Below are 27806 nucleotides of genomic sequence, written 5' to 3'. Positions count from 1 at the left end.
TTAATTGGCAGCTGGATTTCTTATTTGTGTGTCTCCTAGTGGACTGAATTATTCCATATTTCAAAGAAAAAAATTGTTCTTTGCTACAGCATAGCAATGATTTCACTATTCTTTTTTTTTTATATCAGGCATATATACCTTCTTCCCCATTAACGGAAAATGAATTAATGTTGACCATGATATTCTTTTTATTGAAAAGCAGTAAAAAATAGCTTTAGAAATAAGAATATTTTACATCACTTCTTCTGTTATATTCTTATGCTTTGCACAGGAATTTACTTCCTGAAACAATTCTTGCCTTATCTGGAACATTTTACACTAGATTTTTACCTTACTGAATAGCTATTAATGTTTAATTTATAGGAGTTAACAAACTGCTAATCTAAGAATGGCACTTCCCTTGCTTTTTAGACCTTTCTTTTTCCTAAACATGCCTATTTATGTACAAGTTGGAAATAGGATCCTGTTGTCTTCCACTCAGCCAACAGTTCTTTTTGCACTTCTTCTGGTAGTTCATAGAAAACTTCAGGATCAATATCGGAAGGAAAGGTAATTTTCTCCTCAGCAGAATTTTGCTGTCTATTTTCTGTAAATCCTTCGTGATGAGAGGCTATTGCTGAGGGTTGCTTATGGCTATCAGTAGTATGGTTTTTGGAAAAAAGTTGCTCACTTTGCAAATCTGGAAACGAATGGAAAACAGATATAGTAGGGGTGGTATTTGAAAAGTGGAATCCTTGAGATTCTTTAGGTCCTTGACTCATTCGTTCATCTTCGTAATCCTTTTGGATAGACACATAAGAGGAACTACTGCTATTTAAGCCTGATGTTCCCGGTTCACAGGGAGAGACAGAGGACACTTGTTTGCTACTGGATAATTGATCTGTAGGATTCGAGGGACTATCTTGCATTTGTTTTGTAGAAAAGAAAGAAAATACTCCTCCAGAAGCATGTAATGGAGAACTCAAACTTCCTTTCCCTTGAAATTTTTCTCTGGATTTTGAAGAAAGGATTTCTTCTTGAATATCTACTGGAAGATGCTTAAAAACTTCTTGGTCAATACCCTCAGGAAATGAATAGAGTGGGAAGTCATTTATACCTTTTTCTTTAGAAAAATCAGTATTGTTTACTGGAGACTTCCCATTTCTTGTACTTTCAATTCTTCCACTAGGTAGAAAATCGCAGTTTGTTTCCTTGTCTTTTGAAAAATCTTCCATGTGAGTGTCCTTCATTTTCTAGAAAACAAGATAACAGAGTAATTTAGATATCTGATATTAAGTATCCAGGGACCTTAAATGTGATTACAGCTATTATCTGACAACATGATTTTAACACCACTCAACAACTTCAATTCTTTTTGGCCAGTTCCAAACAACACTAGAGATGATTAAGCCACCAGGATCAGTCACACTACTGTATGACTCTTTACTGACTATCCTAGGAAGAGGCTTCCTTCTTAGACAGATGGTACTCAGCAAGAAGTTAAGTATGCATTTGGAAACCTGGAAAAGATCTGAACAATCATGTATTCAAATTACCAATTCTGTGAATAAAAAAAGACAGCCTAGAAGAAGTAAATAACTGAGCTAAGGGCATTTTTTTAAAAAAATGTACGCACAGCACATCAAGGACTGGTTTCCTAAAAATTACTATTTTGAAGTGTTAACATTTAGCAGAAAGAAAAAATACTTCTACGGTAAAAATCCCACATCATTATTAACATGTAATACCGTTTATATTTACCTAAAATGACAAATTTTTAAATCCTCAATTTTTGTTGTATTTTTCTATGTAAAGTTTTTACTAAAATTTCCCCTCTAGTTTTAAGCACGAATCACAGCAACCTGCAAGCCACCACAATATGACAAACTGAGACAAGTGTTGATTTCAGCAGAGCTTCCAGACTAACATGACTAAAAACAAGAACCTGGTGTTCTACTTCTTAAAACATTGGCCAGTGAAAACCTTATGAATAGCAGCAGAACACTGTCTGGTATAGTGCTGGAAGATGGGGGACCCTCAGGTTGGAAGGCACTCAAAATACTACTGGGGAAGAGCTGTCACCTCAAAGTAGAGTCAATCTTAATAACATGGATGGAGTAAAGCTTTCAGGACCTTCATTTGCTGATGTTGCATGACTCAAAAAGAAAAAATAGCTACAAACATCCATTAATAATCAGAATGTGGAATGTACAAAGTATGAATCTAGGAAAATTGGAAGTTGTCAAAAATGAAATGGAACACATAACATCAAAATCCTAGACATCAGTGAGCTGGTATTGGCCATTTTGAATCGGACAATCATATCGTCTACTACGTCGGGAATGACAAATTGAAGAGAAATGGCGTTGCATTCATCGTCAGTGATAGGAAAATACCCATATGCCTACAAGGAAGACCAGTTATACAACTATTATTCAAATTTACGCACCAACCACTAATGCCAAAGATGAGGAAATCGAAGATTTTTATCAACTTCTGCAGTCTGAAATTGATCAAACATACTATCAAGATGCATTGATAATTTCTGGTGATTGGTATGAGAAAGTTGGAAACAAAGATGGATTGGTAGTTGGAAAATATGGGCTTGATGATAGTAGAAACAATGCTGGAGATAGCATGATAAAATTTTGCAAGGCCAACGACTTCTTCCTTGCAAATACATTTTTTTCCAACAACATAAATGGCGACTATACACATGGACCTCACTGGATGGAATATACAGGAATCAAGTTGACTACATCTGTGGAAAAAGATGATGGAGAAGATCAGTATCACCAGTCACAACAAGGCCAGGGGCCAACTGTGGAACACACCATCAACTGCTCACACGCAAGTTCAAATTAAAGCTAAAGAAAATTAACACAAGTCTACAAAAGCCAAAGTACAACCTTGAGTATATCCCTACTGAATTTAGAGACCACTGCAAAAATAGATTTGACACTGAACACTAATGATCAAAGAACAGATGAGTTGTAGGATGACATCAAGGACATTATACATGAAGAAAGCAAAAAGACAGGAAAGAAAGAAAAAACCAAAACGGATGTCAGTTGTGACTCTAAAACTTGCTCTTGAACACAGAATAGCTAAAGCGAATGACAGAAATGATGTAAAACAGATGAAGAGAAGATTTCAAAGAGCGAGTAGACAAGTAAAGTATTATAATGCAACATGTAAAGACCTGGAGTTAGAAAACCAAAAGGGAAGAACATGCTCGGCATTTCTCAAGTTGAAAGAAATAAAGAAAAATTCAAGTCTTGAGTTACAATACTGAAGGATTCTATGGGCAAAATACTGAATGACGCAGGAAGCATCAAAGATGGAAGGCGGGTTAGGAGCTGGCTGAATGGACATGGGGAATCGGGCGGAAAGGAAGAGTGCTGTCGCAGAAAGGGGTGAGCATTTAGGGTCACATAACAATGTATGTATAAAATTTTGTACGGGAGACTAACTTGAAATGTAAACTTCATTTAAACTATTAAAAAAAAAAAAAAAGATGGAAGGAATACACAGAATCATTGTACCAAAAAGAATTGGTCAATGTTCAACCATTTCAGGAGGTAACATACGATCAAGAACTGATGGTACTGAAGGAAGAAGTCCAAGCTGCACTGAAGACACTGGGAAAAAACAAGGCTCCAGGAATTGACGGGATACCAACTGAGATGTTTCAACAAACATTCTATGCTGGAGGCGCTCACTCGTCTATGCCAAGAAATTTGGAAGACAGCTACCTGGCCAACTGACTGGAAGAGATCCATATCTGTACCCATTCCAAAGAATGGTGATCCAACAGAATGCAGAAATGATCAAACAATATCACTGATATCACATGCAAGTAAAATTTTCCTGAAGACCATTCAAAAACGGTTACAGCAGTACGTAGAAAGGGAACTGCCAAAATTCAAGGCAGATTCAGAAGAGGAGGGATAGCATTGCTGATGTCAGATGGATCCTGGCTGAAAGCAGAGAATACCAGAAAGATGTTTACCTGTGTTTTATTGACTATGTAAAGGCATTTGACTGTGTGGATCATAACAAATTACGATAACACGGCTAAGAATAGGAATTTCAGAGCACTTAATTATGCCCACAGGAAACCTGTACACAGACCAAGAGGTAGTCATTGGAACAGAACAACGGGATACTGCATGGTTTAAAATCAGGAAAGGTGTGCATCACGAGTCTATCTTTTCAGCCACACTTATTCAATCTGTATGCTAAGCAAACAATCCGAGAAGCTGGACTGTAAGAACAAGAACACGGCATCAGGATTGGAGGAGAATTAACAACCTGTGACATGCAGATGTCCCAACTTTGCTTGCTGAAAGCAAAGAAGACTTGAAGCACTTACCCATGAAGATCAAAGACTACAGCCTTCAGTATGGATTACACCTCACCACAAAGAAAACAAAAATCCTCACAACTGAACCAATAAGCAACATCATGATAAACGGAGAAAAGATTGAAGTTGTCAAGGATTTCATTTTATCTGGATCCACAATCAATGCTGATAGAAGCAGCAGTTAAGAAATCAAACGACGTATTGCATTGGGCAAATCAGCTGCAAAAAACCTCTTTAAAGTGTTAAAAAAAAAGAAAGATGTCACTTGGAGGACTAAAGTGTGCCTGATTATTTTCAATCACCTTATAAGTATGCAAAAGCTGGACGATGAATAAGAGAGACTGAAGAAGAATTGATGCCTTTGAATTAAGGTGCTGGCAAAGAATACTGAATATACCATGGACTGCCAGAAAAATGAACAAATCTGTCTTGGAAGAAGTACAATCAGAATGCTCCTTAGAAGGATGGCGAGCTTAGTCTCACATAGTTTGGACATGTTATCAGGAGGGATCAGTCCCTGGAGAAGGACACCACGCTTGGTAAAGCAGAGGGTCAGCAAAAAAGAGGAAGACCCTCAACAAGATGGACTGACACAGTGACTGCAACAATGGGCTCAAGCATAGGAACAATGGTGAGGATGGTGCAGGACTGGGCAGTATTTCGTTCTGTTGTACATAGGGTTCCTATGAGTTTGAACCAACTCAATGGCACCTAACAACACAACAGTTTTAAGCAACATAAAAACGTATGTACAGCCAAACGTAACTCAGTAAACATCAATACAATAGTAACTTCAAAAAAAATTCAAAGAAGAGATTAAGGCCTTAATATTTATTGAGCACCTATTTTGTGCCAGACATGCACAAGGTAATTTTCACTTATATTTAGTCCTCTGATACCTCTGTGGAGCCCTGGTGGCACAGTAGTTAAGAGCTCGGCTGCCAACCAAAAGCATGGTAGTTCGAATCCACCAGCTGCTCCTTGGAAATACTATGAGGCAGTTCTACTCTGTCCTATAGGGCTGCTGAGTCAGAATCAACTTGATGGCAACAGACAAAATCTCTGTAAATTAGGGACCTTTAATTCCCCTTCTATACATTTATTAAAAAATAAAAAGTAAATGCCTTTTAAAATTTCAGTTAATAAATGAAATGGAAGAGTCAGAGATAAAAGTAATGTGAAGAGGGCACTAATTCACTATTTTCCTAACACTTCTGTTCTCATTTTAATCTTAAATGTAAATAAAATATTAAAATTACACTCTGGATGACTAAACAATGAAAAATAAGAAAAATAAAAATATTTTATATTAAGAGTTAATTATAGGTATGAACAATTTAATAAATGACTGTTATTTTTAAGAGCATCCCACATTTACTAAACTGTTAATAACCAGAGGTTCACAAAACTACCATGTACAAGGGTTTCCATTTTAGTCATTTAAAAATGTAACTGGCTTCTGCCTCTCTACTGTCATTCTCTCAATTTCAACAACTGTAAAATCAGCAGTCATATCAAATATTGACATCAAAATTCAATAAAACTTAAAAACCATGATTTTTTAAATACTTTAACAAAAAAATTGGGAGGAGGAGGGCTGGTAGCTGGTCTATAAACTGACAAAAATACTTGAATCTGGAAATATTTTCCTATTTATCAGCTAATCCATCATATCCCTATATACTGTTATAAAATGTGTTAACACTTCTGAAACTGGGAACCGCTACAATGGTTTTCTCATTTATCCAGTGATGGTTATATTTTCTTGTGAGATCACAATACACAGATTTAAGATCAGCAACTGTAACATATGATGTTGTTCTTGTTAGCTGATGTACAGTAGGCTTCAACTAATAGTGACCTTATGTATATCAGAAGGAAACACTGCCCATTCCTGTCCCATCTTCATGATCATTGGTATGTTTGTGTTCACTGTTGGGGCTACTGTGTCAATTCATCTCACTGAGGCTTTCCCTAATTTTTGCTGACCCTCTACTAAATGTAATGTCCTTTTCTAGCGACTGGTCTTTCCTGATGATGTATCCAAAGCATGCTAGTCAAAGTCTCGCTATCTTCAATTCTAAGGAGCATTCTGGTTGTACTTCCTCTAAGATTGATTTATTTGTTCTTTTGGCAGTCCATCGTATATTCAATATTCTTCGCCAACACCAAAATTTGAATGTGGCATTCAACTGTGTGGATCATAACAAGTTATGGATAACATAAAGAATGAGAATTCCAGAACACTTAATTGTGATCATTCAGAACCTATACATGGATCAAGAGTCAGTCATTTGAACAGAACAAGCGGATACTGCATAGTTCAAAACTGGAAAAGGTGTGCAGCAGGGTTTTATCCTTTCACCTTACTTATTCAATCTGCATGCTGAACAAAAAAATATACATCCAGCTGGACTATATGAAGAAAAACACAGCATCAGGATTGGAAAAAGACTCGTTAACAACCTGAGATATGCAGATGACACAACCTTTCCTGCCGAAAATTAAGAAGACTTGAAGCACTTACTGATGACGGTCAAAGACTATAGCCTTCAAGTATAGATTACACCTGAATGTAAAGAAAACAAAATTCTTCACAACTGGACCAATAAACATGTTCATGATAAACAGAGAAAAAACTGAAGTTGTCAAGGATTTTATTCCACTTGGATCAATAATGAATACCCATGGATGCGGCAGTCAAGAAATCAAATGATCTACTGCACTGAGCAAACCTGCTGCAAAAGACCTCTTTGAAGTTTTAAAAAGCATTTGATGACTTATGAGTGCCTAACCCAAGCCATGGTCTGTTCAGCCACCTTATATGCATGCAAAAGCTGGTGTAAAAAGGGTGTGGCACCGGCATCTGACCTCCTCTAACTTCACAAGCAGGAAGGAGAATCAAGATTAACAGCCCAAGGCTGATTCCTATGAGGTGGAGTTTCCACATTCCCCCTCTCTCCAACCTTTTTACCAATTCTAACACCAGCCATAAGACACTCTCTACTCCTCTACTAGGTTCGGTAATTCGTTGCAATGGCCACACAGAACTCACAGACCATACTCACAATTACAGGGTTTATTAGGGAGGTAACAGGTTACAATTCAGGATCAGCAACAACTCAGGATACAGTTCTTTGGCCAGCACAGCTCCTTCGCAGCCATGCCCACAGGCAGGCCTCTTTCCAGCCCCTGGCCTCTAGGCCTCGTGGCCCCTCTGCCTCTGTCCTACTCAGGCAAGGGTTACAAAGCTCTTTAGCTCTGCCAGTAAGTGCCTGGAGGCACCCTACCTTACCAGCAAGCCTCCTGCCCAAAGGTGCTCAGTTTTCTCACTCCACGGGCCAGCAAGCCCACCATGCCATCTCCTGGTTCTGCTGTCACCATTTCTCTGCCGCTGCTTCTTGCTGTCTCTCCCATCTCTGGTGTTACAGCTCTCTCTCTGTCTCCTGAGTCTTAGCTCTTAGCGTAGGGATCACAGGTCCAAAGGATGCACTCCACTCCCAGCTCTTCTTTCCTGACTGTAGTGATGTCCCCACCTCTGCTCTGGGATTGGCTCTCTTTTAAGCCTAGGAATGGCAAAACTGACGAATCCCCTCATTAGGGTTCCATGCACCTTATCTGCATTCTTAGTAGGCTGTGCCATCCTCTTGGTGGGCCAGAAACACTATATTTTCATAGTCCCACCCAATCATTCATTATGTGGGAGTCACAAAGAGTATGGCTAGAAGAGCCAAAGTAAGTAATTCACTGCAGCTGGACAAAATAATATATGATAGATACTTTAAACAAGTAAATTATCCAAACAGTATCACCCAAAAGCAGCTCTAAATTACATCAGTTAAAAACAAACTTAGATTTTTAACTTAGTCCCGCAAATTCAGTAACAGTATACTTACAAAACTTAAAAAATGTACTTACAAGACTGCGCTTGCCAGAGCATTTAGTTGTTGATAATGACGGTGTTAAATAATAGTCAATAGGTCCTTTCTTAGCAGTATTTAGTGCTTTAAGATTGCAGAAGCACACACTTAGAAGGGTAAGGTGAAATGGCATCTTTACATTCACCATATTTCGAAAAAGTTTCATAAGTATATCAACCATTGGGGTCATCACATCATAGTTTCCTAAACAAAATGTTTAAGAAGAAAACATCTAAACATATTATATCATAACTAATACTAAGAGTTAAATCTTTAAAAAAGATCAACAAACCTGATAAATATTTAGCTAAAATGACCACAAAAAAAAGGAGAGAATACACAAATTTCCAAAATCAGGAATTAAAGAGGAAACATCACTACAGATCATATAAAAATTAAAAGAATTATAAAAAAATATTATCTACTTCATGCCAAAAATTAGATAATTTGGATGAAATACACAAATTCCTAGAAAGCCACAAATTACCAAAACTGACTCATAATAAATAATAAGTCTAACAGACTCATTAGAAATAAACTACTATTTAAAAATCTTCCCACAAACAAAAACCCAGGAATGTTTGCCTTCACTAGTGAAGTCTACCAAATATTTAATAAAAAATAATACCAATCTTACACAAATTCTTTGAGAAAATAACAAAAAAGGGAACATTTCCTAATTCATCTTTTGAGGCCACTATTATACTAATACCAAAGTCAAAGACATCACAAAAAATAAAAACTACAGAATATCCCTATCAACACAGATGCAAAAATCTTAACAAAATCTTAGCAAAACAAATTCATTAACATATAAAAAGGATTATACACCATGATCAAGGGGATTTGTTACAAAAAAGAAGGCTGGTTTACTCTGAAAGCAAATTTATAATACATTGCAATAACAGAGTAAAGGACAAAGACCATACAGTCATCTCAATTAAATAAAAAAAAAAAAAAACTGAACCCATTACTGTCAAGTAAATTCCGAATCATAGTGACCCTACAGGACAGAGCAGAACTGCCCCATAGGGTTTCCAAGGAGCGGCTAGTGGATTTGAACTGCCAACGTCTTGGTCAGCCGCTGAGCTCTTAACCACTGCATCACCAGGGCTCCAATTATCTCAACAGACATACACAAAAAAACATTTTACAAAATCCAATTCCCTTTCATAATAAAAACTCTCAACAAATTATGAATAAAAATGAACTTCCTCGACTTGATAAAGGGTAGCTAAAAGAAATCCCTAGAACTAACATCATACTTAATGGTGAAAGACTGAATGTTTTTTTTCTAAGAACAGACCAAGGATGGCTGCTCTCACCACCTCTATTCAACATTGTACTCGAGGTCTAGTAAGTGTAATAGGACAAGAAAAAGAAATGAAAAGTGTACAGGTTAGAAAGGAACAAATACAACTGTCTTTAGTCACAGATGTCAAGATCCTATATGTATAAACTCTTAAGGAATCAAAAATAAATAAATAAAAATAAAACCTACCAGGGCTAATAAATGAGTCTAGCAAGATAGCGGGATACAACATTCATATACAAAAATCAATTGTATCTCTATGTATTAAAAACAATCTATAAATCAAATAAAGAAACATTTCCAGTCACAATAGCATCAAAAAGAATAAGATACTTCGGAGTAAAGTTAACAAAAAGAAGTTCAAATCCTCTGCATTAAAAACTACAAAACATTGTTAAGAAAAATTAAAGAAAATCTAAATAAACAGACATTCCATGCTGGAAAAACCTAAATTGATCTCAGATTCAACCCAATCCCTATCAAAATCCCAGCAGCCTTTTTCGTAGAAATTGACCCCAAAAATAAAGTTGCCATCGAGCTGACTCAGAAATGCAAAAACTCTAAAATAGTCAAAATAATTTCAAAAAGAACCAAGTTGAAGAACTTACAATACCTAATTTAAAAAACTTACGACAAAGGTACAGTAATAAAGACAGGGTGGAACTGGTATAAGGAAAAACATATACATCACTGGAACAAGAAAGTCAAGAAATAAAAACATTTATGGTCAATAGATTTTTTAAAAAGGTGCCAAGGCAATTCAGTGGGGGAAAGAACAGTCTTCAACAAATGCTGATGGAACAACTGGATACCCACATGCAAAAAAAAAAAAACAAAACTCGAACCTAAATGAAAAGCCTAAAACTATAAAACTTCTAGAAAAAAATACCTATGACATCTGGTTAGGCAAAGAGTTTTTAGATATGTCACTAAAAGCTCTATGTATAGAAGAAAGAAAATCACAATGAAATACTAATACACACCCACTAAAATGATTATAATCAGAAACTGACAATACCAAATGTTGGCAAGGATATGGAAAAATTGAACCCTCATATATTATTGATGAGAATGTAAGAATGTTACACTCACTCTGCAAAAAATTTAAACAATTTTTAAAAAATTCTTAAAAAGTTCAAGGTACCACACGACCCTGCAGTTCCACTCCTTGTAATCTACCCAAGATAAATGAAAATATGTTCACCCAATGACTTGGACGCAAATGTTCACCATTTCTCGTAACAGCCCAAGAGTAGAAAACAATCTAAATGCCCATAAAAAAGTTATCTCATGTTACATAATTAATGATTATAGTTTTGTTCTCTTTGAAGTTGGGAAACATTCATAACTTAACTTTTCATTATCTATTTAAAAAAAGGAAATGAAGTTTTCTAGTGAAAATACCTAGTAGAATAAAGGTACTTAATTTCTTGTTAATTCCCTATGAGGGCCCTCCACCTTTGGAGTATACTTCTAATTCAAAGTTTGTTTTTTAAAGAGTTCTACTTGCCAATTAAATTCTTAGAAAATTAGTCCATACCTGTCCCTAGCTTCTGAATTACATGGGATGGAATAGGGCACTGACGACTTTCACGACTATAGTGCTTCTCAGATGAATACCGACGGATTATTAACCTTACTGTATGTGGCTTCCTTCCATCTTGGCATACTCTAAAAATAAAATAAGGAATTAGAAAAAACATTTCCTAAAGATTTTTAAAATGGTATACCTCCTCATTTATCTAAAGGTGACAGACTTGGTAACTGTAACAATTATAAACACAGTAGATAACTAAGGAGTAAGCAATAAAGGCCCCTGAATAGCCCAAATGAATACCATAAAGGCTATATACTAAACCAAAAACAAAAACCAAACCTATTGCCGTCAAGTCAACTCCAACTCATAGCAACGCTACAGGTCAGAGTAGAACTGCCCCATGGGGATTCCAAGGAGTGGGCTGGTGGATTCGAACTGCCGACCTTTTGTTTAGCAGCTGTAGCTCTTGACCACTGGGCCACCAGGGCTCCACTACATACTAAAGCTCTGAAATTTTAAATGTTTAAGGATACCAGGCTTCACTCAGAATTGACTGTTGTCAGAAACAGGACAGAAATCAGACAATTAACAAGCTGTTTTATAATCTAAGTTCAACTAAAAGCAACATATAAAAACCAGCAGAAATTTTAAGAAACTGAGAAAAGCATCCACTGGCAGAAGCAAATAAATGAAAAAAGAGAGGAAAAAATTTTTACAAATTTTGATTTTACAAAATAAGGTTATTTTTGTCAAAGTAGAGTACTACCCAAATAGATCCAAGACAGCCAATAATATCACTATTATACGGCATATTAGAACAATAACTTTCAAGATTACATACTATGTTTAGGAAAGTAAGTAAATGTGTATGCATCTTAAAAAGAGACCCATTCTCACTGTTTGGGAGGCAGTGAGTTTCTGTTTATGGTGATGAGAAATTTGGCAACAATTATGAGTGATTATTGCACAACATGATTAATGTAATTGATACCGCTAAATTGTACACCTGAAAAATGTTGAATTGGCAAATGTTCTGTTACATTTTTCCAACAATTAAAAAAAAAAAAAAAGTGTTCCATTCAAATGGTGTTACATTTTGGTGCTGAAAACAAAAGTTTTAGTAATATGGAAGATTCACTTAAAAAAGTAGAAAATCCAATTACTGAAGAAAATAAACATAATTAAAGGATAGCATTTTCCTTTTTACATGTAAGCAATACATGCAAAACCAAATCACAAATATGAAATACAAACAGTGAACATTGTTAAGCATACTCAAACTAAAGATTCTGAATTGGAAAAATTAGATTTTTATAGTAAACAATTTTTTTTCCTGTCTCTTATTGTTTAAATCACAAAACTTGATTCCTGCTTTGAAAAAAAAAAAACCAAACCTGTTGCCCCTGAATCAATTCCAGCTCATAGCAACCCCATAGGACAGAGCAGAACTGTCCCATAGGGTTTCCAAGGAGCTTTACTACAATTTAAAAAAATGCCTTAAATGGTTCCTGCAAACATGTTTAAGTATCTTCCAGTTAAACTTGTTCTAAGTAATTATACAATTCAAAGAGTGTGGCATACTAGACATACAAGAAAAAAGTTGTATTCTAAGCAATCTTAAACTACTGCCTGGAGGATGGATTAGGTCCCTACGCGGCACAAACGGTTTGCACTTGACTGCTAACCTGAAGGTTGACAGTCTGAAACCACTTAGCAGCACTGTGGAAGAAAAGCCTGGTGATCTGCTTCTGTAAAGACTACAGCCAAGGAAACCCTAGGGAGCAGTTCTGCTCTGTTTAACACATGGGGTTGCCATGAGTTGGAACTGACTTGACAGCAACTAACAGTAAGACACAGGATGGATTAAAAATTATATGTATGAATATATACATACACACACACAAAATTATTTTTTTGCCAGTTACTTAGGTGATATTATACTTCAGTCACTGAAATAAGGGGCCAAGGTGGGTGCTGATTTGTCAAATAAGAGAAAATGTAAAACTTACACTTCTTGTGGTTTCTCCATGTGCAGAACTGTTTGCAATGGCTAGGCTTTTCAGAGTAGTCTTATATTTAGCTGAAGCACAGCAGGTGACCCAGTTTCACCAGCACACTCACAGGACCAGCCTGAGTCATGGCACTGGAGCTGGGTCATACTAACCAGCCCCAGCTGCATGCAGCAGGCAATGGGCTGCATGGCCCTGCTCAAAACATGAGAACCACACTGTATGTGACAGTAAAGTTGTAGGAAATTTCATTTCATCAGTTTTCTGAGACTTAGTCATCCAAAGCCTGTTTTCTCAAGTCACAGTTAGCTCTCCTAGCATCATTATAGAAGCACGCCTATCCTAAACTGTTAGACCCTTGACACCCTATTTTCAGAAATTTCTAACAAAAAAGAGTCAGAGAAATGGGAAGAAGACAGACAATCTTCTACAGAGTATTCAGAAATATAGATATGATGGCAAAGGCACATCAGAAAACTAAATTTCTTGTTCAGCTTATGCTATGCTATTCATGTAATCATAATCCCAGCTGACACCTTCATCTACTTATAGATCAATAATCCTGCATATACCCAGACTTTTGCTTACACATAGCCCCATTTAGCTATTGCTTCCTTTGTCCTGACTGCATTTTCTTTCACACAGTCTGAAATAAAGGAGATAGAAGGGTTCTTCTGCTTTTTCCATCATTGTTGCTTTTAATTTCCTTTCTCAACTACAACAAATATATACACCTGTTCTTGTAAGAATTTTGACAGGATTACTCCTCTCTGCATTTTTTCCTCTTACTGAAAAGCAAGTAACTGTTAGGTCAGAGCAAAGGTTTTACAAGTGGCACAAGGAATAAAATTAAACTTCTTCCTTTTTGTCAAGGACTACAATAGGTCTGGGAATTCTAGAAAGATCCATGAAACCCCTTTAGGTAATTGTCAGCAGCTAAAGAGTCATGGTATAACCACAGTGTTTCTAAAATTAAGACCAAGGGAAGTAAATGGATTAAATTTAGTTAAGTGTACCTATTACTATCTTTGCAATAGTTTATAATGCAGAGAAACACAGTGACAAATAACCTATCTTTACATTATTTAAAAAAAAAAAAAACAGTTGTCATGGAGTCGATTTTGATCATGGTTATCACACTTGTATCAGAGCAGAACTGTGCTCCATAGGGTTTTCAATGGCTGAGTTCCCCCCCCCAAGAAGTAGATGGCCAGGCCTTTCTTCTGAGGCATCTCTGGGTGGACTCAAACGTCCAACCTTTCAGTTAGCGGCTCAGAGTGTTAACTGTTTGCACCACCCAGGAACTCCTTACATTGTTTAGTCTCCAGTTAATCTGTAACTTCCAAGACAGAACATCAAGTATTCTTTCCATATACTATCGATAGAATGAATATTTAAGATGGCTTGGCAAAATTGAAGATCACCTGTTCAAAAGACTAGCAAGTAGTTCTGCAATCTTCTTTTTGGCTTCAGCTTCTGATGAACACTTTTTAAATGAATCTTCTTCACTAAAGGACTACCAAAGAAGCACAAATAAGGATTATTGTAAACCCAAATAAGCATATCCAATCATCAGTGTATAAGTCACATAAATATTCAACATATTCTCTGCCAACTTACCTCCTGCGCTTAATTTGAGCCATTTAGTTCACTTGTATATTAACTATTATACTCCACTAGAAAGTACACTGGAAATCAAGAAAATTATAAAATTCTAGTATGAATTCCAAGCTTTACTGTATAATTACAGCAAGGCTTTTAATCCACCAGGACTTGAATCTGAGTTTAACCTTGGGTAGGTTATTTTACCTTTCTGAAGTACAGTATCCTCATCTTAAAAAAAGGAGGGGAGGGAGAGAGATAGAATAGCACTACCTACCCTCAAGGATTTCTTGGGAAGGTTAAAAGGACTAATATATATAAAGCACTTAGCAAACTGCTTGTCACATAGGAAGAAATAAACTAATGTTAACTGGGTCATCATATCTTTCCCCATTTCCTAAATCAATGGACTACTTTGAAAACAAGATTTTTTAAAAATTAAAATATATTGTCTTATATAAACAACATAGGCTATTAAAATAAGTTTATTTCAATCCAAGTGGCTAATTTGAGACTTTAAAAATATTAAAGCTTAGATTCAATTTAAGAATACTTATTAATCTAATATAATAAAGCATACTCCTAATAAGAAAGAGATCATGTACTAACCTAATAAGTAAACTAGAATAGTAAAAACATGGTACTAAAACCAGAAATCTTCATCTTCAAGAAGGTGACAACCAGTACTCAATTAAAACAGTTATCATTACTATGTACCTGAGGTGGTCCTGAGGGTGTGACAGGAGAGTTATCCTCTCCAAAACTGAGCTTCTGGATACGCTGAGCAACTGAAATTCCAAATTCCTTTTCTAATATTTTGGATGAAAAGGTTTGAAGATCACGAACACTATTGATACCCAGTGCTTCAAGACGTTTGGTAGTTTTATAGCCAATACCTAAACAAAAAGAAATGTATACAGTGTTATTATTACAACTTTTCTCCTTAAAATAAAGCTAACTAAAACAAAAATATATTGTAAGTATACAGCCACATCTTTAAGTTCTATAATTTGTATTTTTCTAAGATCAAACTTTATTGCAAATTAGGTTATTCTTCCACTCAGGGCCCCTCAGTTATGTGAAACTTTTGAAGCCCTGACAACATCTAATGTAACATAATGAATATAAACACAGTCAATAAATGCCTTCTTGATAAAGTGAAATTTTTACTACCTGTTACATAACACCGTGAAAGTATTCAGCCATCACGGTTATTATTCATATAAAGAAAGATCGTCCTTAGAGCAATTAATATTAAATAGCTTGTGTTTATTTGCTGATTTAACGGATTCCTATACAACACACATTTATCCAAAAGTTGTATCTGGCAACATTTATTATCCAGAATACAAATACAAATCAGCAAACAAAAAATCTTAGTAGCAAAACTCCTATCACAAAGTTCTTGCACTAAAACTCAAGTCACATTTTATTCGCAGGAGAAATACTCAGGCCATTTGCAGTCCATTTTGATGGATCGCTTTTGTGTCGTGTTTCTTGCCATGCTCTTATATCTGCCACCCAAGTGTGACTGGGTGGGACTATACAAATAAGGTAATTGTGGCCCACCAAGGGGACTGGATACCTTGCTAATAACACAAAGTTTATGGTACCCGTGTATGAGTGGGGCCATGCATATAAGGTCTATGGAACACTAATGAAGGGATCAGTGAGTTTTGCCATCCCGCTAGGCTCAAAATCAGCTATCCCAGAGGTGGGGAGGAGAGAATATCACCACCATCAAGAAAGAAGAGCCAAGAGTGGAGCGTGTCCTTTGTATGCGAGATCCCTGCGCTGAGAAGCTCCTGGAACCAGGAGACCAAGAAAGCGAGCTGTAACACTGAAGATGGCAAGAAGCGGTGGCAGAGGAACACAGGCAGGAGAGACTGGTAGGAGACGGCACAGCAGGCTTCCGGGACCATGGAGAGAGAAAGCTGAATGTCTTTTGGCAGAAGGCTTGCTGGAGGAATAGGGTGCCTCTGGGCACGTGGTGGAGCTAGGTTTGCCGACCCACGGAGCTAGAGCAGGGCACCTTCAGGCCAAGGCTTACTGGTAGAGTGGGGTGCCTCTGGGCACTTATCAGCAGAGCTAAAACAGCACTGTAACATTTGCCTGAGCAGGGCAGAGTCCGAGGGGCCAAAGAGAGGCGTGCCTGCGGCTATGGCTGGAAAGAGGCTGTCCTGAGAGAACTATCTCCTAAGCATTTCTGAACCTGAATTGTAACCTGTTACTTCCCTAATAAATCCCACAATCCTGAGTATGGTCTGTGAGTTCTGTGTGGCCACTGCAATGAATTATCGAACCCAGCAGAGAAGTAGTGCCGTGGGAGGGATGAATAGTGTCAAATTTGGTAAAGATGGCAGAGAGATAAGGCATGTCTAACCTCTGCCTCACAGGAATCAGCCTGGGGCTGTTGATCTTGATTCTCCGTCCCCCTTGTGAAGTTAGAGGTCAGACACTGCCACCAAGCCATTTTTACACCATTTAATGCCCCTTATTCTTCTTTTTTTTTTTTTAAATATTTTATAGTGTTTTTGGTGAAAGTTTACACAGCAATTTAGGTTCCCATTCAACAATTTTTATACAAGTTGTTCAGTAACATTGGTTACATTTTTCACAATGCATGAACATTCTCTATTTTTAAAAATTATACAATTATTGGTTTACTTGCACAGTCGAAGCAGTGAATCAGAGGAGATGCGTGTGTAGGGGAAATTATTAAAGTGGACTGGCAGATATTTTCACAGCTGAAATAAATGAGAGCTGGCAATCTGGCACTAAGGAAGAAAACAAAGCCTATAAAAAGCACATATAAGAACTCAAAAAGTAAAGCTAAGTGAGTTTTTTATCAGTATATAGTCCTCAACTTATTACAACCTGACAGAGTGATTACTGTTCACAATGTAGACCCAGAATCATCCCCTAAACTTCGAATTATGATTATACCACATTAAGGAGCAGCCCTGGTGGCACAGCAGTTAAGCATTCGGCTGCTACCAAAAAGTCTGCAGTTTGAATCCACCAGCTGCTCCTTGGAAACCTTACGGGGCAGTTCTACTCTGTCCTATAAGGTCACTATGAGTTGAAATAGACTCAATAGCAACAGATTTTTTTTTTTAATTAAAGAAGGTAAGGCAGTGTATAATACATTTTGGAATCACACAAACATAGGTTAAAAATCTGAAGTTACGACACCCGAAAAGGTAAGTTTCAATTGTCTTAGAAAATCACTTCCGCAGAAATCTATTGTAACATCTTATTCCAAGCAATGCCACAGAAATGAAGTTTAATATATCCATTATTGATGTCCTCTAAAAGCCTACATTTTTGATTTTCAAATATACAAACTTGCCCCATAACCTGAACAGGTCACTGAACCATTCAAAGAAATCAGTCACCGTATCTTTAAAATGAGGGACCTGTCTTAGCTACCTTGGAAGTCCCTCCTAGCACTAATATTGTATACATAATCCCAAAACAGAGTTAGTAAAAGACTAACTCCCCTCTCTATATGCAATGCATGAAGTAGAAAAGCAGGAAGCAGGGAGTGGAAATAAAGGATCATGATTCCAAATTATAATGCTTATAATCATATTCTAACTATACAGAAGTAGGTGAAAGTAGAAGAGTAGTTTCATACATTTCCTAATACAGACACTTCCAGAAAACAACAGGTTTTTTAGAGTCAAGTATACACACTCTAAGAATTACACTGTACCTATAACTTTAAACAAATACAATAAAGCCAATTAAATACTTTTCAAATATATTTGTCTTACCAGGCATTTTCTTTATGTGGTTCAAACTGTGAATAAGATCTTGACAACTTTCAGGTAATAAGACCGTTTGCTGATTTGGTTTAAATATGCCAGAAACTAATTTTGCCAAAAGTTTATTAGAAGCCACTCCAGCACAGCCAGTGAGACCCAACTGATTATATATGGCTTCCCGCATCTCTGCTGCAATCTGAGATCCAACAAGTAGCCTGATATGCGAGATGTCATGAAGGTTTATAGCTGTAAAAAGACCCAATGTCATTAAATGTCACAACAAAATATTTTAACTTACTTTTTTACCAAAGAGTTTTACAAAGAGTATAAGGCTTGGCTTATATCAATCCCTACCACCATTACCATCACCATCACCACTACCATCATACTGCTGCCCACTTAACTAATCTCTTTCATTCTTCACAGGAATACTGTAAACAAATACAAGTGAATTTCAAGGGCCTGTAATAATGAATGTATACTGGGAGTGCCTAATTAACAGATTATGAAAATTTATCTCTCAGAAAAAATTCCTACTGGCATTAGTAAAACTTTAACTCACATTTACCTGTAAGCAAGTATAAAAGCATGTTTTATATAATAAGAAAGCTAACACTACGGCTTTAAAGACCTAAGTCTAAATTTTACACACTAGCTATGCGTGTTACTTAAAACAATTTCTGATCTGTACATAGTTTAAGAGCTCTTTTATGAAAAATGGAATAGAGAAAGGAAATTACATAGAAGGAAATTTTCTCTGGTGTGACAATAATATTGGAGTTATACGAGACTGTCCTTATCCTCAGGAGACTCACGTTAGAAGTATTTAGGGATGAAGAGTCATGATGTGCAATTTATTTTCAAATGGTTAATCAATCAATCGAGAGCGAGAAAGAGAGACAGCAAGATAAAGCAAATGTGCTGCATCTACAGGGAGGGCATAATGAGTATTCACTGTACTATTCTGTCAATTTTCTGTAAGTTTGAAAAATTTTCTAAATAAAATTATGGGGAGGAGAATTTATAAATAATTAGACTTTTTTTTTAGGATATAAAACCTAGCTCTCTCTAATCTGCTTAAGCAATAACATCTGAGTTTGCTTTAAAAATGTATATAGAAATGTATTTAGAATCTTCTTGCTACACAGACCTTGTAAGTGACAGAAGAGCATAGGTACAGAACACACATGAAAAGCTTCAATTCTTGTTCCAGAAGACAACTGTAGCTCTACCTCTTTTTTTCTTTAATACTGGGAAGGCAAGGACTATACTGGAGATTCATCGCCAGTTCTCAAAGAAGGGGGATAAGAGAAAGCACATGCTGGGACCCAAGAGCAAGAGAGTCAGGGCAAGTCTTACGCAAAAACAGAGTAGTTTGTCTTCTATGCGGTATGATGTACAAGTCTCCAGCAGAGCCACAAGATTTCTGAAAATCTAACCAGATATTTACTGGAGCATATTGCAGCCTATTTCCCAATGCAAATATCACTGGTAACACTATCAGTCATTCACACCTTAATATGTAAAAATAAATCATTGTGCTTTCCTGTTAAGAGCTGGCAAAGATTATTTGAGCTGATTAAATAGGAGCTTGGAAAGATACTAAGCACATGGCACGGAGAGCTGGACAAGACTTCACAAGGGGTAGCTAGCCAAGTCAGAGAGCAAAAAGAGGGTCTCAGTGCCTTAAGGGAATAGAAGGGAACAAGTACGGGAGGCATCAAAGATTAATTCAGCCTACAAGACAAGTCCTGTAACTTAACGATGAGATAAAGAGATAAACGGCTCTTAAAAATAGGAACAGGTAGACTATTTCAGAGATGAAAACAGCACAAAGCATTGAGCTACATGTCATCAAAATCTCATTTTCTACACACTTAGTTTGGAATATCTATACCTAATGTTACCTATCCTAGATAGATTAAATATGACTATACTTCCAATAAAAGTTATAACTTTTAGAATGACACAGCCAACTTGTTGAACAATAAAAAATACACATACTTTCACTTACTAAATAGAATAAGTAAGAACCTACTCACACTGATCATTGTATACATGACCCGACACAGTCACCGAAGAACGTTCATCACTTTGAAGCTGTTGGAGTCTCTTCTCAACCATCTCTGTTATATCCACAAAATTTTCATCAAATCCAAGTCTCTCAACAACTGGACTAAATTCTTCCATTAGCTCTAAATGGAAATAATATTGGAACACAGATTAACTGAAACTGTAACTAGAATAGTCTTAACTATTTTAGACTTAAGAAAATACACCTACTATTTTGTTAAAGGTTTTATATATACTCCCAGTTCCACAATATCTTTAATAAAGCCCTCAGTTAACTATAATTTTTTTTTCTGTACCATATTTTGAGTACACGGCAGTGTTTTCCAAAAAAAACAAGTCCAAAAACAAAATTCCTAGGGCAGTTACTCATGGCAACACATTTAGTTCAATTTCCTGCGCACAGCATTTCTATGTCTGTAGGACATTAAGGAGCCCTGGGGGCACAGTGGTTAAGTGCTACAGCTGCTAACCAAAAGGGTGGCAGTTTGAATCCACCAACCACTCCTTGGAAAGCCTATGGGGCAGTTCTACTCTGTCCTATATGATCGCTATGAGTCAGAATTGACTCAAAAGCAATGGGTTTTTTTGTTTTAGTACATTAAACATCAATGCTTATAGTTAATTACGATCTTAAAATGGTGTGCCCAAGAATTAGTCGGCTTAGAAAAGTCACAACGAGTACTAATACATCTTAGTTCTATTTTCCACAAGAATTTTAAAAAGGCAAAATGAAAAACAAACCAGAAAATTCTCAATTACTACTGGGTCAACCAGGAAAGCCATTTATACTACAATATAATACACTACAATGCAGTATTTTGGTCATCCCTTCCTTGAAGGACATATACCTATATACGGAGGGAAGGATTTCCACCATTGTTTTACATACATGGGAAAGTGTGATACACGCCATTTTGCATCTTGCTTTTAATTTACTCAACAACAAGGCATATGAGTCAAACAGTATAGCTCCAATGCATTCTTTTTAATAGTGGTATTAATATTCCACTGCATAGAAATCTTAGCTTCTTTAGTCATTCTCCTATTGAAGAACATGTTTTCATTCCATATTTTTGCCAAATATGAACCATGCTACAATAAATATCTGTGTACGTATGTCCTTGTGCAGTTATGATTTTATCTCTACTTGAAAAATTCCCAGCAGTGGGATAACTGGCTGAAGAATATATGTATCTTTAATAGATGTTTCTAGATTGCTTTTTTAAAAGGCTGAAATACTTTAGGTTTCTACTTTTTCTCACATCCTTTACTTGTTTTGCAAATATGATAGATATAAAACAAAGAGAAAGTCTTACTAATTAATACTTCCTTAGCCACTGACTTGAGCATGTTTTCACATAACTGTTGGACATTTGGGTTTGCTCTTCTTGTGAATCATCTATTCATGTCTTTTGTCCATTTTTCTTATTTTGTTTTTCTTGTTAATTTGTAAGAGGTCTGTATATTATAGATCTTTAACCTTTTCATCTAGAACAGCTATAGGTAATCAAATAAAAACAAAAATAATAAAAATAAGTAAATCCAAAAGCTGACCCTAACACATTTTTAAATTATATATATATCTGCATAGGCCAGTATGCATGCATTTTTACTTTTCCTCTGATTTACTAAAACACTGACTAAGATTCAAACCCAAGCCTTAGCACGGAAGAGTTTAGCTATATTGTAATATTTAGTATACACACAAAATCCTAGGAAAAGATTAATATATTATTTTTGTTAATAGTTTTTAAATCAGTTTTTAATTATGCTAATCAAACATTACATAAGCCTCTCCCACTACCATTAATGCATCAGGGAACACCATATTTCTTAATAATAATTCATTTAAACTTGGCACTTACCATATTTTTACCAAAAAAAAATTAGCACAGTGTGCTTATGAAAATACCTCGGGAGGTTGGGGGGAGGGGTCGAGTTTGGCAAACAAATGTAGAATATGTGCATTATTTGCATAAAAATACAGTAAATTTAAAATTAAAAATACTTGGTTTTATTTATATCTTCTCATTTTCTCACTTTTAAATTTTGTTTTACATTTTTTTCTGATACTTATATAAACACCAGTCATGACAGTTCAAATTACTTCCAGCTACACATATTCTTGTCAATATCACTTACATAAAGTCGTCCTCTAATTTTTTCAAAAAAAAAAAGACTCAAAGTTATTAGGAAAAAAAATGAATTATGGCATTTCACATTTATTAAAATATTCATGTAGTAAATAGGCTTTCTATATAAATCAATAATAAATGTACAGTGCCTATAATCTGTACCTGTAACTTTATATGACATCTCTCTATAACGGGTCAAGTCTTCTCCATTAACTAATACCAACTGTGGACACTTTTCTTTTGCATCTCTGACACTCATAAGTTTCTTAACTCCAAGTTTCCTGGCTTCATAGTTGCAGGTAACCACCAAATATTTCTGCTGAACCCCTATAAAAAAATAAATATTTTATGAAAAAAACAAGGACTGAAGAAATATCTTAAAATGTAATTTACTACTTCCATATTAAAACTAATTGCCATCAAGTCAATTCCAACTCAGGACAACCCCATGTGCTGCCGAATAGAACTGTGTTACATGAAGTTTTCAAGGCTGTGACCTTTCAGAAGCAAATCACCAGGTCTTTCTTCCGAGGCACCTCTGGGTGGGTTGGAACCAACCTTTTGGTAGTAGCTGAGCTCTTAACTGTTTGCACCACCCAGGTACTTCACTTCCATATTAGAAATGTATAAACTGTAATATAATCTGTTTTCATAAGAGTCAAGAGCCCCATCTCAGTTTAAAAATATACTTCCATTCAAAATTCTACAAAGCAGAAATATCAAGTTTTCAAGCTATCTCCTACTTTAGAATTATAAGATACCAATATATGATTTTCCTCACTCCATTTTTAATCTTTGGTTGTTTTTGCCTACTTGTGAAAGAAAAGTTATTATTAAATAGTAAAACACGGGGTAATAGCAGTAGAAATTATATGTTAGAAGAGAGATCAATTATTTCATATATAAAAGGCAACTGTGTATTGTATTTCTTGAATTTAACAAAAATTATCATAAATCAATATATCCTGTGGAGTTTTTGGTAGTAAGATACAAATTAAATCTTTCTAGGATTTTTCAGACAATGCAACACCACATTTTTATTGCCATATGTAACTCTAGGTCATACTTAACCCAAAAACAAAGCAGGTGAAATAAATTCAGTACAATTACTGGTTGCTGCCAGAAAGACTCAAATATTTATTTTCTGAGTAACATGTCAATGAATATAAAGCAATGTTCTGTTACAAGTCCCAACCTATAGCAATTGTTAGGGATCTCCCCCGACAAATGTCTAATTACTGAACTTGTTCTTCAATCTGCAGAAAAGATCACTGTGAGGAGGCCTTATGAGCTGCCTCCCTATGGAAATGATCAAATTATGATCACCAACTATATAAAATTCTAGTTTATTGGTCCCTTAAGATTGCTAAAATTATGTTTTCTTTTTAAATAAGTGGATTATTTGTTTACCACTATAAAGCAAGCCCTGAAACTGTGTAAAACGTGGACGTGTAGGAAAGAGAATGGCTATGTCCATTCCCCTAATGCTAAGCATTTATTTCTAAAATTTTGATATTATAAACAATGTAAAAAAACATATTCGCACATAATGATTTTTTATATATCAGATTCCCAAAAATAGCATCACTGGGTCAAAGAGAATAATTTAAGATTCCTCAGTGAACTGTAAGAAAAATCATATTGGTAACTTCCTTACTAAAAAGGTAAAGTCCTTTAATGCAGAAATAAACTATACGGACCCACCACTGTATGCCACCAGCTGAAAGAGTTAAGTACTCAAATATTTGTTGAGTATAAAGACTCCTCTTGTTTCCTCCATGAGACTTTCAGCATTCATATGATTCATTTCATGATAATCATTCATTCATGCTTCTTAATTACACGATACCTTTTTACTAAGCATTATCTACAGAACGAGGAGCCCTGGTGGTGGAGTGGTTAAGTGCTCAGATGCTAACTGAAAGGCCAGCAGTTGGAACCTATCAGTCTCTCAGCAGGAGAAAGATTTGGCAGTCAGCTTCCATAAAGATTTATAGCTTTGGAAACTCTTATCGGGTAGTTCTAGTCTGTGCTATAGGTGTCGCTGAGTTGAATTCAACTCAGCGGCAACAGGTTTGGTTTGGTTTGACCTACAGAGCAACTTGTTTTACAGAGCTCCTAGCTAAAAACGCTTTTAGGAGAAAATGGAGGCACCTTTGATCCTAACTTCTTGACACCTTAAAGAAAATTCTACACTGACTACTCACCTTGGACATACCAAAAACTAATCATCCCATTGCTCTTTAATACATCAGCTAGGCTGGGCTGCATAGGGATTTATAAAAATCAAACTAGGGATAAAAGGGTAGCAGCAAGGGAATCAAAATTGCTTTTAATGCTTATTCTAAAAGACTAATCCTTCCTGCATGCAAAACAAACAAAAACCTTTGCTTTCCCAATGTAAAATATGAATGATTATTAAAACAAGCCAGCACATCAATAAGTAAATCCTCAATGTAAAATTTCTCTTTTCACATTTCATTTAAAAAATTAATAGAAAGGCTGTTTTAGGAGTTTGTTCTATGTCTTGATATTAAGGTTTTGTTCAAAATCCAATTAACTTGTCAGACTTTACAAAATTTAAGAGCTGATTTCAAAAAGGAGGGAATCAATGAAAATTTCTACTACAAATGTAATCAAAAAGGTTGTTTTTGAGATATAAAGCTTATAAAATTTCAAAAAAACAGAACTAAGCCACTGACATAGATGACTAAAAGTTTATTCTGGTCTCTCTGTTTATCTGTTCAGATGGCTATTCCATTTGTTTCACCATTTATTAAAAGAGGCTTAGAAAATTTATACTTGGTAGTGAATCAAAGATTACTGTCAATAAAGCACCTATAAGAACTGCTCCCAAAATGTTACATTTAAGTCTTTCTTAATCTGGATAAAAAATCAGAATAAACATAACAAATATGAGTAGCTAATTCAATCATTACACAATGAAAATATTAACATTCAGAATTACCTAAAGGTTTGCCCTTTAGTTCTAGATTTGAGATCATTTCCACTTGTGCATAAAAGCAATCCAGATCCACATGTACTATGACTCTGGATGAAGCACTTCCTGTTGGTACCACTTCATGATGAACTGCTGCACAATATGCAAAATACAAAAATATATTCAGAACGCTTATCATCACTGAGTTAGACAGCTTCTCAAAACATGGTAACTGACAAGTGAGAAAGCACAGAGTGGTTTTAAGTTTTTTCCTTGGATTTATTACATGAGTCAAAGCAGCTAAAAATTACAAAGACATGATATGGAGTACCTATTCTTTAGGATTACTCCATCATCCTCATACGGTAGGATCTTCAGACCTGTTTACTTACTTAGCATTTCTTTGTGCACTGCATTTTTCTGAGGGTAGCAATAAATTGGAGGAAAAAAAATTTGATCATAATGCAAGAGCTAATACTATGACTTGGAAATTTATAGTAACATTTAAGAGCAAACTAGAAAGGGGAGAAAAGTCTAACATCACTTATTTTCCACCAACTTAAAATTTTTTAATTGGCCATGTCCTTCAATGTAAAAAAGAAATTTCAAATGGAAGTAGCAGAAGACAGAAACTCGGGTTTCAATATTTAGGTCTCATATTCCTAGTTCCTAGAATAGTGCCTGGCATATAGTAGATGAATAAGTAAAACGTAGCTCATGTCATTGGGAGGACACATGAGATTCCTGCTCTTACCACCAGTTAAAAAACAAGGCAGGCTAAATGCAATATGCTCTTCTGGTTTGGATACCAGAACAGAAAAAGTACACTAGCGGAAAAACTGGTCAAATTTGGGGGAAAAAAAAAGTATGTAGTTAATAGTATTATACCAATGTTCATTTCTCAGTTTTGACAAATGTACAACAGTGATGTAAGATTAACATTAGAAAATTTGGGTGAAAGGTATACAGGACTCTCTGTTTTATCTCTGAAACTTTGTGTCAATCTAAGACTATACCCCCACCCCTACCAAAAAAAAAAAAAAAGACAAGGAACAGAGAGACCGTCTTTTTCCCTCCCGGCCCTGGGCTGGCCAATAAAGAGTAGGACCCAGAAGGCAGAAGTGGGTACCCTATTAGACGGACACTATAAACGTGCCACCCCAAGCCATCCCTTCCCGCCCAGACTGCGGCCGGGGCCCAACCTCTGCTACGTGAGGGACAAGGCTCTCAACTTCTCCAACTTTGAACCGCCTGGGAGCCTATTCAGTTTTCGTTTGCCTGGCTGCGAGTATTTTTTTCCCCATGGGGAGGGGGAGGAAGGCACAAATGTACCCACGACTAACAGGCTGACAAGCCCCACCCTACTCTTACGAGGCGAAGCCATCCCTCTTGGGGATCCCAGTCGCGAAATACCAGCCAGCCAACCGCAGCCAACAGGTAGCTGAAGGGGGAGGGGACGGTCGCGCCCCAACGGCCACCGCCCACCCAGCCCCTCCCATTTACACCCAGGAAGGCCGCTGCCCTCTTCAGTGCTCGGCGCACCCTCCGAGCCGCCAGCCGCCTCCGCGTCTGCCGACTCCATGCTTCGGACCACGGCCACTTCCTCTTCACGGCCACCTTCCTCCTCGGGCTCCACCCCCAGCTTCTCCATCCTACTCTGGCCAACTGCAGCGCAACTTCCGGCCGCTTCCGCCCGATCTCCAGGCAACCGCGGGCCGACTGTCCCCAGCTGCCGTAGTCCTCGCGCCTGCGCGGTGGCGGCCGACCTGCCGGTTGCCCGGAGTTGTGTGCCGGCTGGGAACCGTGTGGGGCTCACGTGCTGGATGCCTCGCCTGCCAAGTGGAGGCCGGAAGTGAAGGATTGAAATCTTAACCCCCTCGTTTTTGCTTGAGGGAGTCATAGTCAGGCCTACAGAACAAATTCAAATTTTCTAATTTTGCTCTGAGACCAGCCAGTTTTCCTGATAAACTGTTAACAGAATTGCTAACACCAGACACTGGAAGGACCCCTAGTGGTGCAGTGGCTAAGAGCTATGGCGTGCCACGGCTGCTAACCAAAAAGGTCGGCAGTTGGAATCTACTAGTCGCTCCTTGGAAAGTCTGTGGGGCAGTTCTGCTTTGTCCTATAGGATCGGTGTGAGCAGAATGACTCCACGGCAAAGG

General features: G+C 36.7%; 1 protein-coding gene across 5 annotated transcripts; it reads right to left on the bottom strand.

Moving 5' to 3' along the window:
- Positions 1-170: 170 nt before the first annotated feature.
- On the bottom strand, positions 171-27312 carry POLI (DNA polymerase iota). Of its 5 annotated transcripts, none has more exons than XM_023733958.1 (10): positions 27148-27312; positions 25672-25797; positions 22866-23030; positions 20538-20690; positions 18505-18741; positions 15443-15621; positions 14548-14639; positions 11118-11248; positions 8264-8469; positions 171-1232 (listed from the first exon to the last, which is right to left on the bottom strand). In XM_023733958.1, exons 1-10 carry the CDS (start codon positions 27293-27295, stop codon positions 435-437), a joined length of 2235 nt encoding a protein of 744 aa, XP_023589726.1. In that variant the 5' UTR covers positions 27296-27312; the 3' UTR covers positions 171-434. The 5 variants fall into 5 exon arrangements, with proteins under 5 accessions (XP_023589726.1, XP_023589727.1, XP_004379298.1 ...); XM_023733959.1 differs by having other exon boundaries at positions 25672-25794; XM_004379241.2 differs by having other exon boundaries at positions 27187-27311.
- Between the last annotated feature and the right edge of the window lie 494 nt (positions 27313-27806).

This window comes from Trichechus manatus, unplaced genomic scaffold, assembly GCF_000243295.1.
Source record: "Trichechus manatus latirostris isolate Lorelei unplaced genomic scaffold, TriManLat1.0 scaffold00063, whole genome shotgun sequence".
In the NCBI taxonomy this organism is placed as follows: Eukaryota; Metazoa; Chordata; class Mammalia; order Sirenia; family Trichechidae; genus Trichechus; species Trichechus manatus.
Note: the sequence above shows the minus strand (reverse complement) of the source record. Positions and strands in the feature narration are given on the sequence as shown.